At 36.2% G+C, this 13,585-nt stretch overlaps 1 protein-coding gene across 1 annotated transcript in view; it reads right to left on the reverse strand.

Annotated features, from left to right (window-relative positions):
* The window catches only part of CHD9 (chromodomain helicase DNA binding protein 9), a 218,186-nt gene that overhangs the window by 55,890 nt on the left and 148,711 nt on the right, over positions 1-13,585 (reverse strand). Inside the window, 2 exon segments of the mRNA XM_007459467.1 lie at positions 11,768-11,947; positions 12,628-12,795. Of these exon segments, the coding sequence (XP_007459529.1) occupies positions 11,768-11,947; positions 12,628-12,795 (348 nt within the window).

A 13,585-nucleotide genomic window follows, 5' to 3' on the forward strand; every position in this document is an offset into this window, starting at 1 on the left:
AATACTGCATAAGCATTGTAAAAACATAAGAAATTACAGAGGAATAAAAGAAAATATAAATGATTTATTTTCTTAAATGTTGCAGAAATTATAAAATCTTTTCATTGGACCTAATTTTAGACATTACAGTTCAACACTGTGATTCATAAATAACCATTATTTGCAACTTAAGCTCCTAAAAACAGATACGCTGCTTCAAAGAAACTTTATCAAAGTGCTTTATAAAAATGAAATACACAGTGAAGATATACAATGCTTTAACAAAAGGGCTTGAAAGATGCATGCTAAACTTCTATAAGGATAAATGGAAGGAGCTTCCAGGTGTCCACTCCTCTGGTGAGATGGAGTCGGGAGATGCTCTCCTCAGCTCCTTGCCTGGGTGGAGAAGCCAGGCTACAGGGCCAGCAGAAATCCTTGTTTGAGGGCCCCACCAAATCCCCCAGTCAGAGTGTTGCAGCGGAGCGGCTGCTTGGGATTACTGCTCGGGCGCTAAAGAAAGCCGTCTTGGAATCTGACATGTAGTAAGTTTGGGACCGTTGGCCAGCTGCTCCTAACCTGGCCACATGAAGGCTCAGACTGTTCCAGTTTCTGAACCGAAGAGAACCAACACTATCAGCATATCTCTCACCACCATGAATGTAAGGTATTTCAATGAAGAGTATCAGGAGGATATATACAAATCCCAGACTGGCATGTGCAAGTTCTGAGGAATGGTGGAATAACCCAATGTATCTGGGTGACCTTTGGAGACAGCTGAGACAGAGCTAAAACAGGGCAGTGGCTGACAAGGTCTTGGTGCTCCAAGCAGCTGTCAGGCCTGAGCCTCTGAGGTGGGAGAGCTGAATTCAGGACACTGGTCCAGCAGAGACCTCCCGGCCCCACATAATATCAGTTGGGGAGAGCTCTCCCAGAGATCTCCATCTCAACGCTAACACCCAGCTCCACTCAATGACCAGCAACGTAAAGTGCTGGACACCCCATGCCAAACAACTAGCAAGACAGGAAAACAACCCCACCCATCAGCAGAGAGGCTGCCTAAAATCATAATAAGCTCACAGACACCCCAAAACACAGCACTGGACACAGTCCTGCCCACCAGGAAGACAAGATCCAGCCTCATCCACCAGAACACAGGCACCAGTCCCCTCCACCAGGAAACCTACACAACCCACTGAACCAACCTTGCCCACTGGGGGCAGACACCAAAAACAACGGGAACTATGAATCTGCAGCCTGTGAAAAGGAGACCCCAAATGCAGTAAGTTAGGCAAAATGAGAAGACAGAGAAATAAACAGCAGAAGAAGAAGCAAAGTAAAAACCCACCAGACGAAACAAATGAGGAGGAAATAGGCAGTCTACCTGAAAAAGAATTCAGAGTAATGATAGTAAAGATGATCCAACGTCTTGGAAATAGAATGGAGAAAATACGAGAAACGTTTAACAAGGACCAAGAAAAACTAAAGAGCAAACAATGATGACCAACACAATAAATGAAATTTAAAATTCTCTACAAGGAATCAATAGCAGAATAACTGCAGCAGAAGAACAGATAAGTGACGGGGAAGATAAAATAGTGTAAATAACTAAACAGAGCAGAAAAAAGAAAAAATAGTGAAAAGAATTCAGGACAGTCTCAGAGACCTCGGAGACAACATTAAACACATGGATTATAGGGGTCCCAGGAGAAGAAGAGAAAAAGGGACTGAGAAAATATCTGAAGAGATTATAGTTGAAAGCTTCCCTAACATGGGAAAAGAAATAGTCAATCAAGTCCAGGAAGCACAGAGTCCCATACGGGATAAATCCAAGGAGAAACAAGCCAAGACACATATTAATCAAACTATCAAAAATTAAATACAAAGAAAAAATGTTAAAAGCAGCAAGTGAAAAGCAACAAATAACATACATACACAAGGGAATCCCCATAAGGTTAACAGCTTATCTTTCAGCAGAAACTCTGCAAGCCAGAAGGGACTAGCAGGACATATTTAAAGTGATGAAAGGGAAAAACCTACAACTAAGATTACTCTACCCAGCAAGGATCTCATTCAGATTCAAAAGAGAAATTAAAACCTTTACAGACAAGCAAGAATTCAGCACCACGAAACCAGCTTTACAACAAACACTAAAGGAACTTCTCTAGGCAGGAAAACAAAGGAGAAGGAAAAGATCTACAATAACAAACCCAAAACAATTAAGAAAATGGTAATAGGAACATAAATATCGATAATTTCCTTAACTGTATATGGATTAAGTGCTCCAACCAAAAGACACAGACTGGCTGAATGGATACAAAAACAAGACCTGTATATATGCCACATACAAGAGACCCACCTAAGACCTAGGGACACATACAAACTGAAAGTGAGGGGATGGAAAAAGATATTCCATGCAAATGGAAATCAAAAGAAAGCCGGAGTAGCAATTCTCTTATCAGACAAAACAGAATTTAAAATAAAGACTATTACAAGAGACAAAGAAGGACACTACATAATGATCAAGGGATCAATCCAAGAAGATGTAACAATTGTAAATATTTATGTACCCAATACAGGAGCACCTCAGTACATAAGGCAAATGTTAACAGCCATAAAAGGGGGAATTGACAGCAACACAATAATAGTAGGGGACCTTTAACACCCCACTTTCACCAATGGTCAGATCATCCAAACTGAAAATAAGTAAGGAAACACAAGCTTTAAATGATACATTAAACAATATGGACATAAATGATAATCAGAGGACACTCCATTCAAAAACAACAGAATACACTATCTTCTCAAGTGCTCATGTAACATTTTCCAGGATAGATCGTATCTTGGGTCACAAATCAAGCCTTGGTAAATTGAAGAAACCTGAAATCGTATCAAGTATCTATTCCAATCACAATGCTATAAGACTAGATATCAATTACAGGAAAAAAACTGTAAAAAACACAAACCCATAGAGGCTAAACAACACACTACTAAATAACCAAGAGATCACTGAAGAAATCAAAGAGGAAATCAAAAAATACATAGAAACAAATGACAATGAAGACACGACGACCCATCACCTATGGGATGCAGCAAAAGCAGTTCTAAGAGGGAAGTTTATAGCAATACAATCCTACATTAAGAAACAGGAAACATCTCGAATAAACAACCTAACCTTGCACCTAAAGCAATTACAGAAAGAACAAAAAAACCCCAAAGTTAGCAGAAGGAAAGAAATCATAAAGATCAGATCAGAAATAAATGAAAAAGAAATGAAGGAAACGATAGCAAAGATCAATAAAACTAAAAGCTGGTTCTTTGAGAAGATAAACAAAATTGCTAAACCATTAGCCAGACTCATCCAGGAAAAAAGGGAGAAGACTCAAATCAACAGAATTAGAAATGAAAAAGGAGAAGTAACAACTGACACTGCAGAAATACAAAGGATCAGGAGAGAGTACTACAAGCAACTCTATGCCAATAAAATGGACAACCTGGAAGAAATGGACAAATTCTTAGAAATGCACAAACTTCCAAGACTGAATCAGGAAGAAACAGAAAATATGAACAGACCAATCACAAGCACAGAAATTGAAACTGTGATTAAAAATCTTCCAACAAACAAAAGCCCAGGACCAGATGGCTTCACAGGCGAATTCTATCAAACATTTAGAGAAGAGCTAACACCTCTCCTTCTCAAACTCTTCCAAAATACAGCAGAGGGATGAGCACTCCCAAACTCATTCTACGAGGCCACCATCACCCTGATACCAAAACCAGACAAGGATGTCACAAAGAAAGAAAACTACAGGCCAATATCACTGATGAACATAGATGCAAAAATCCTCAACAAAATACTAGCAAACAGAATCCAACAGCACATTAAAAGGATCATACACCATAATCAAGTGGGGTTTATCCCAGGAATGCAAGGATTCTTCAATATACGCAAATCAATCAATGTATATTAACCATATTAACAAATTGAAGGAGAAAAAAATATGATCATCTCAATAGATGCAAAGAAAGCTTTCAACAAAATTCAACACCCATTTATGATAAAATCCCTGCAGAAAGAAGGCATAGATGGAAATTTCCTCAACATAATAAAGGCCATATGTGACAAACCTTCAGCCAACATCGTCCTCAATGGTGAAAAACAGAAAGCATTTCCACTAAGATCAGGAACAAGACAAGGTTGCACACTCTCACCACTCTTATTCAACATAGTTTTGGAAGTTTTAGCCACAGCGATCAGAGAAGAAAAGGAAATAAAAGGAATCCAAATCAGAAAAGAAGTAAAGCTGTCACTGTTTGCAGATGACGTGATACTATACATAGTGAATCCTAAAGATGCTACCAGAAAACTACTAGAGGTAATCAATGAATTTGGTAAAGTAGCAGGATACAAAATTAATGCACAGAAATCTCTGGCATTCCTATACACTAATGATGAAAAATTTGAAAGTGAAATCAAGAAAACACTCCCATTTACCACTGCAACAAAAAGAATAAAATATCTAGGAATAAACCTACCTAAGGAGACAAGAGACCTGTATGCAGAAAATTATAAGACACTGATGAAAGAAATTAAAGATGATACAAATAGATGGAGAGATATACCATGTTCTTGGATTGGAAGAATCAACATTGTGAAAATGACTCTACCACACAAAGCTATCTACAGATTCAATGAAATCCCTATCAAACTACCAATGGCATTTTTCACAGAACTAGAACAAAAAATTTCACAATTTGTATGGAAACACAAAAGACCCCGAATAGCCAAAGCAATCTTGAGAACGAAAAACGGAGCTGGAGGAATCAGGCTCCCTGACTTCAGACTATACTACAAAGCTACAGTAATCAAGACAGTACGGTACAGGCACAAAAACAGAAAGATAGATCAATGGAATAGGATAGAAAGCCCAGAGATAAAGCCACACACATATGGTCACCTTATCTTTAATAAAGGAGGCAGGAATGTACAGTGGAGAAAGGACAGCCTCTTCAATAAGTGGTGCTGGGAAAACTGGACAGCTACATGTAAAACTATGAGATTAGATTACTCCCTAATACCATACACAAAAATAAGCTCAAAATGGATTAAAGACCTAAATGTAAGGCCAGAAACTCTCAAACTGTTAGAGGAAAACATAGGCAGAACACTCTATGACATAAATCACAGCAAGATCCTTTTGACCCACCTCCTAAGGAAATGGAAATAAAAACAAAAATAAACAAATGGGACCTAATGAAACTTCAAAGCTTTTGCACAGCAAAGGAAACCATAAACAAGACCAAAAGACAACCCTCAGAATGGGAGAAAATATTTGCAAATGAAGCAACTGACAAAGGACTCATCTCCAAAATTGATAAGCAGCTCATGCAGCTCAATATCAGAAAAACAAACAACCCAATCCAAAAATGGGCAGAAGACCTAAATAGACATTTCTCCAAAGAAGAGATACAGACTTCCAAGAAACATAGGAAAGAATGCTCAACATCATTATCATTAGAGAAATGCAAATCAAAACTACAATGAGATATCATGTTACACCAGTCAGAACGGCCATCATTAAAAAATCTAGAAACAATAAATGCTGGAGAGGGTGTGGAGAAAAGGGAACACTCTTGCACTGTTGGTGGGAATGTGAATTGGTACAGCCACTATGGAGAACAGTATGGAGGTTCCTTAAAAAACTACAAATAGAACTACCATATGACCCAGCAATCCCACTACTGGGCATATACTCTGAGAAAACCATAATTCAAAAAGAGTTATATACCAAAATGTTCATTGCAGCTCTATTTACAATAGCCTGGAGATAGAAGCAACCCAAGTGTCCATCATCAGATGAATGGATAAAGAAGATGTGGCACATATATACAATGGAATATTACTCAACCATACAAAGAAATGAAATTGAGCTATTTTTAATGAGGTGGATGGACCTAGAGTCTGTCATAGAGAGTGAAGTAAGTCAGAAAGTGAAAGACAAATACCGTATGCTAACACATATATATGGAATTTAAGAAAAAAAAAATGTCATGTAGAACCTAGGGGTAAGATAGGAATAAACACACAGACCTACTAGAGAATGGACTTGAGGATATGGGGAGGGGGAAGGGTAAGCTGTGACAAAGCGAGAGAGTGGCATGGACATATTTACACTACCAAATGTAAAATAGATAGCTAGTGGGAAGCAGTCGCATAGCACAGGGAGATCAGCTCGGTGCTTTGTGACCACCTAGAGGGGTGGGACAGGGAGGACGGGAGGGAGGGAGATGCAAGAGGGAAGAGATGGGAACATATGTATATGTATAACTGATTCACTTTGTTATAAAGCAGAAACTAACACACCATTGTAAAGCAATTATACTCCAATAAAGATGTTAAAAAAAAAAAAGAACCCATTTTGATGGAACTTTAAAATGCATAAAATTACACATAGGAAAGGTAATAAAACTATTACAAGCAAAGAAGCCATTTATGACATTCAAGATAACTGAAAGTTTTAACCCTGGGAAATTGATGATATCAGGAATTAGTGTTGGGAATTCCCTGGCGGTTCTGTGGTTAGGACTCTGTGCTCTCACTGCCAAGTGTGTGGGTTCAATCCCTGGTTGGGGAACTAAGATCCCACATACCATGCGGCACGGCAAAAATAAATAAATAAAATAAAAAATGAGTACAAAAAAAACTAAAATCCTAAATGCTTCTTGCTGAACTTTGCAATGTCTGTTCATGAGACTGTTTACTAAGTAATAAATACATTCATTCCATCATTCTTTTGAGACTGGGTTATTAAGATGCTTGTTTGTAGGAGTATTTAACTATTATAAATGTTTAAAAATATGCATTTTTCTGGCATATTTTTGAAACAAGTCACAGAAATAAATGCTTTAACAAAATGAATTTAAATTCCATTTTTTGTTTGTTCTAAACTATAGCTTTATTATTATGAAACTACTAAAAAAAGCAGTTTTTTATTTCTTTGAAATGATGAGTGTGGTAGGCTGAATAATGGCTTGCAAAGATATTTACGTCTTAATTTCTGGAACCTTGTGAATGTTAGTTTATATGGCAAAAGTGCCTTGGCAGATGTGCTTAAGTTAAGGATCCTGAAATGCGGAGGTTAGCCTATATTATCAAGGCAGGCCCTAAATTCAATCACAACTGTCCTGAATGCAAGAGGAAAGAAGAGGAGATTTCACTACAGAAGAGGAAAAGCCTGTGTGACAACATAAGCTGAGACTGGAATAATGTGGTCACAACCAAGAAATGCAGGCACTCTTAAAAGCTGGAAGATATTAGAAACTGATCCTCTCCTAGAGCTTCCAGAAGAAATCAGCCCTGCTGACATCTTAATTTTAGCCCTGTAAGACTCATTTTGGAGTTCTGGTACTCATAACTATAAAAGAATAAATGTGTGTTGTTTTAAGCCACTAAATTTGTGGTAATTTGTTACAGTGGCAACAGAAAAGAATACAGTGAGATACCTCCTAATGACAAACCACATAATTCTAAAAACACATAATCAACTTAAAAGAGTAAAGGTTAACTAGTTTGATAAAATGAGAAGTAGATAGCCATCATCACGTGCATAAAAGTATATGATGCCAATTCATCAACATGGTATGAATATGAGTAACAGACATCTTAAGTATACCCAAGTAATTCCAAATCTATGAGGGGACTTCATTTTGTTAATTCAGAAATGAATTTCTCCTAATTGAGGACAAACAATATCCACATTTTCAAATCTTCATTAATATAAGCTCATGAATTTTCAGGAACAATGAAAAGTTCACTGAAGTTCACAGGGTTTTATTTTGTCCTACAGTTTCATTGATATATGCCTCTTGAGAAGCCATTAAATACGAAAAGTCACTAAAAGGAAATAATTAGATTTTTGAAACATACTACTTTATGGTTGCTTACCTTAAAAAAAGTTCTATGTTACAGTAGATAATCAATTTTGTGCTGCTACCTTATAACTGTTGATAATTAAAATAACTTGCACAGAAGAAACTATACTTCACAATTAAATGGCTTTTAAAATATATATTCATTATAAGAAAAATGATAAATTCATTTTTCAATCTCAAAAATTTTTAGTATTTGTAAATAATTCCAGATGCTCTTGTTAACTGACATATAACCTACTTTCAAGATAACATATAAAATTCTCAAAGTTCTTTTTTGCAGGGGGTCGTGCTGCACGGCATGTGGGATCCTACTTCCCCCTGCAGTGGAAGCACGAAGTCTTAACCACTGGACCTCCAGGGAAGTCCCTCTCAAGGTTTCTAACCATGGATTAATGCCTACAGAAATGAAATGCCTGTTGTAGAAGATTCCATCAAGTACCGGTTTACTGCCTACTTTCAAATGTTAAATCTTAATATCCCAGTTCCCCTCAAAATATTTTTCTTAAAATGTATTCGTTTAAGCATTAAATTCCTTTATTATTTGCAAGGGAAGTTTTAAATGGTGAAGTCTATCTTCCTATATCGGAAAGTAGCAGGAGATCTTAGGCGCCAAAGAAGGGCCCTTATAAGTAAGCAATACAACTGAAGCTTCATTTAGAACACTGCTTTTCTTTTTGTAAATTAAGCAACTCAAAGCCTTTTGTTCTACACCAAATTTAACATCAGATCAGAAACTTTTCTGTTTCTAGGATCCACCTAACTGCCCTTATGAAAATCTCTCAAAACAAGATTTACATGATATAACCACTTGTAAATGAGGTTACCAATAATGAGTTAATCGATGGATATATTTACTAATTCTAATTAGTCTTATTATGCACCCTACTCCATAAATGTAGCTTCTTATCAAAAACTCTTTGATAATACGTAGAAACATGGATTGGAATGACATTTACCAAAACCACTGAAAATAACTGCTCAGCTGAAGTTTCTGGACATTCCAAGGAAAAGCAAAAAATAGTATCAACTTTATTCCTTTGGTTCCACTATATAGTAGTGCCATATTCCACTATGCCAAATGCCCACCATGTACTGGCATTCCCACACAATTATGGAAATGAAAAAATTATAATACAAGTACAGGTTTATGTGGTACCTCTTCAGTTACTGCGGTACCTCTTCAGTAAGCTCTCTTTTCAAATGCAACAATTACTCCCTGGTCTGAGGGTTTAAAATAGATATTTAAATGCTTAAGTATTTCATATTCTTAGAGTATAGCTGATTATGATTAGAGCATACCTGAGTAAAATAATACTCACATAGCACTTTATAGTAAAGTAGGAAAGGTCAAGCATTATTATTATGCTCTCCTTTTTCAGGACAAGAAAGACTCATAAAGGTTAAGTTAACTGTCCAAGGTCACTAAGCTTATGAGTCAGAATTCAAACCCTGAAGTTCTGACTTTCCATGATTATTATCATTAACACTGTAAATGAGGATATGCCTTCATTAAGAAAAAAAAAAAAAAAAAAAAACTTTAAGGAGAATATCCCTATACTTGGCCTAATCAACAAAGGTGATTTCTGTGACTAATACCTTTTGGTTAAATTAAATTTTGGATAATTTCAGGCATGAGGGGAAAAGTATCTGTACATAGTGTGTTGACAACTTGAGTAAGACCAAGGAATCCAAAGGAAACAAGATTTCTCAGGAAAGAAGATAGAGCCAGGGTGTATCTACTCAATCGTGACTAGTTTTAGTTCTCAACCTTACACTTTACTTCTGCAGTATTCCTTTTGTTTCCACAATACTACTTTCTTCTGCTTTTTTCTTTATTAACTCCCAAATCTATATCTAGCCAACTCTCCTGGACATCTCCACTTGGATGCCCTGTAAATGCCACAAATATAACAGCTCCAATATTTTATTTTCTCCATATAAATTACCTTCTCCTGAATTCTCTATCTTACTTAATGACACCATGACCCTCCTAGCTACCTGGGCCAGAAATCTATCTTCAAGTTATTTTTGACTCCTCCTTCCACAAATTTCTAACTAGTCATCAATTCCTGTTAATTCAAGGTGGGTTTCCAGTGCCCTGGTTTGCCCATTGTCACAGCCTATAGAAGCCTCTTATCTGGTCTCTATGTCTCTAGTCTTTCTCATTTCAATCTCATTCTCTACACTGCTGCTAGAGTTAAATTTCTAAACCAGAACACATTATGCCCATTTTCTGCTTGAAGCGATTTCAAAGCTTTTTAACTGCCTCAGGATCAAGTTCAAATTCCTCACAATGGAATTTTTTGAGCCCTTCACAATTTGGATCCAACCTCCCTAACCTTCATATTCATCTCCATTTAATTTACACTGTGCATCCATACACGCCTACACCATCGTCCTTAATATCTTCCTTATAGGTTAGTAATATATAATTCATTTATGTGGCTTTCTCTTTTTGTAACACAACGAAATTCAAACTTCCTTCAAGACTCAGCTCAAATATTATCTTCTCTGAAAAGGCTTTCTTGATTTGCTGTTCTCCCATTTTACGCAGAATTAATCCTTTCTTCTTTACTTTTTTCAGCGACTAGAATCCTTTCATTTTAGTGTTCCCAACACTTAGTAAAGTACCTAACACAAGATTACATTAGTTTCCTGAATGAATACAAGAAAAAAATTTTCACATTAAGATTGGTATCATTACTTTTGGTGTAGCACCTGGACTACCTGCTATATACTACAGTGCTCTCCATAAAGATGAAGAAAGACTTCTGGGTTGGAAGTGGAGAGGGGATGAATGAAGAAAATGTAGAAAGGAAGTAAAGTTGAAAGGAGAAAACCTGTATGAATCAGTGCAGGTGGGACAGAATACTGCAATAAAAAACTCTTCAGATGAATGCAAGATATAGGTTTACCATGTCTCTATTGGGCGTTGGGGGGAAGAACATACAGGCAGTTAGTAAACTTTTAAAATGTTTTCCCCAAATAGGGGTGATACAATTATTAATATTTCTTTTCAAGACAAAAATTTCATTTTATCCTCCCCAAACTTGATTTAAATATTTAAAATTAAATTAGAAATTCTTTCTCTCCTTGAAGTACTTTAAATTATTATAAGTTAATGTAAGATGATTTAACCTCCTACATTATATTACTTATATTTTGCTCTGACTTTGGCATATATGTTCTTTTTAAAAAAGATTTATTTATTTATTTATTTATTTTTGACTGTGTTGGGTCTTTGTTGCTGTGCCTCGGCTTTCTCTAGTTGCGGTGAGCGGGGACTACTCTTTGCTGTGGTGCACGGGCTTCTCATTGCTGTGGCTTCTCTTGTTGTGGGGCACAGGCTCTAGGCACATGGGCCTCAGCAGTTGTGGCACGTGAGCTCAGTAGTTGTGGCTTGTGGGCTCTAGAGCACAGGCTCAGTAGTTGTGGAGCATGGGTTTAGCTCCTCTGCGGCATTTGGGATCTTCCCGGGACAGGGCTCGAACCCATGTCCCTTGCATTGGCAGGCAGATTCTTAACCACTGCACCCCCAGGGAAGTCTGGCATATATTTTCTTTGATTTCTAAATTTGACTTCAAATGTTCTACTCTGATTAATACTTAGAACCATTTCTAGTTATTAATCCTACTCCATTTCACTAGCATCAGAAGAGTACATGTAAAATTTGATGTGAGAGATCAGAAATAAATGAAGGAGAAGAATATATTACCTACTTCTTTTGAGTAATTCAGTTTATTTAAACATTAAGTAGATGCTCCTCAAATAATTAGTAGAGTAAGAGACAGTTAAATTTTTTTTACGAGAGAACATTACAGGTTTTTTTTTTTTTTTTTTTAATAAAGTATCACTCTACCTTGGCAAATGTTGACCCACGTCCTTCTGATTCAATTGTAATGGTTTTTGTACGACGTAGTAAAATCTGATCAATATCTTCTTCACAGAATTTAGAGCCTTCATCTTCTTCTTCCATAATGGCACCATAAGCACCTCTTCGAAGCAGATCTTCTATTTCCTTTTTGGAAAGCTGTTGAATCTAAAGAGACAAAATTTTGGTAATAGTTTTTTCAAGTTCATAAAATGAGAAAGTATCCCTAAAGAATGTTAAAGAACACAGACGTCATGTTTAAATTGCATTTGCGGCTTGGGATGTACCTGAGAGAATTCTCTGAAACAACATATTGAGGTTGTTGACTCTTTACTATCTTTAAAGTACAATTTGCCATTTGCCTAAAATAACTCCAGTTAAAACAAAACCTCTGGGGCAGGTAACCTCTCAAGGTTCTTTTTAGTACTAGGATTTGAGAGTTGTTATAAGCACAAGATATAAATGAGATTTTGAGGGGGAAAAAATGCCATTTATAGCAAGAGAAAGCCAACGCTAATAGTGTGGCCCTAAAAAAACAATTTGAAAAACTGTTTATAGAAAAAATGCAGAAAAACACAAATTCTACTTTGCTGTGCCATCATACAAATGTCCTGAAAGGAAGAATTTCTATTTGAAAACACATTCTTAGAATTTACAAGCATTGACGTTATATAGACAGAACAGTTTCCAAAAGTACTAACTAAATATAGCTCTATTCTGACATTCCTCCTTACATAAAAGTATCTATCTACTGTTTGGTATGGATCAAAATTAAATAATATGCTGAGGTTTAAACTAAATGTAAACAAAAACGGGAAACCTCTAGGTGAAGGAGAAAATATACGTACACCACCAACATTACTTTCTCTTCCACTCATGCTCTGTAATACAGCCTTATCTAGACCCAGTTTCAGACTGGCTCGGTCAAACATCTCTCTTTCATATGAGTTACGAGTTACTAGTCGGTAGACTTTAACTGCTTTATTCTGACCGATTCTGTGGCAACGAGCTTGGGCCTATAAAAAATGAGAAGTTATAGATTAAATTAATTTATAAAATAGCACAAAAGGCATTACGCATTAAACTATCTTGATGGAATATAAAAGTACGTGCAAGAATTTTTAGACACTCTTGCTGTTGAATTGCATATAAGCTTTCTCTGGAAATGAAGGTAGAACTTACTAAAATGAGACACGATTCCACAATCAGCAATAAATTAAAATTTAAACATATTTCAGAGACTATAAATCCATGAAGAAATACTATTTTTTAAAGAGGGTGTCATCAGCATAATTCTAGACAGGAACATAAACTCTGTGAACAGACTTTTTTTAGCCTCTGGCTTTAAACTTAAAATCTAACCCTAAATTTCTAATTATTTTTCTACTACATTATCAACAATCTTTTTAATATATTTTAGTTAAGCTGGGTAATTCTGAGGGGAGTAAAAACCTAAGGTGAACAACTCTGGAGGCCTAAATTTTATTTAAACAAAGAAAGAACTAATTATCTAATATGCAGGCATGTTGGAAGTAGAGACATCAGAGATTACGTAAGGGCTTCACATTTTTTCTCGGGTTCCTAAACTTAAAACTTGTCTGATAAATTTTGAACTAGATTATACACATGAGAGGTTAAAACATTATCTTTTATTAAGCCAGGTATATTCTCAAGAATAATATCAATTACAGTACTGAGACTATCATGAACAATAAAAGAAGAATTTCTCCAATACTTTATTCTCTTCTCATATCCTTCCTAGATACACATTTTCTGTAAACTTTGACTCACTCTAATCACTAATTA

This window comes from Lipotes vexillifer, unplaced genomic scaffold (assembly GCF_000442215.2).
Source record: "Lipotes vexillifer unplaced genomic scaffold, Lipotes_vexillifer_v1.1 scaffold342, whole genome shotgun sequence".
Lineage (NCBI taxonomy): Eukaryota > Metazoa > Chordata > Mammalia > Artiodactyla > Lipotidae > Lipotes > Lipotes vexillifer.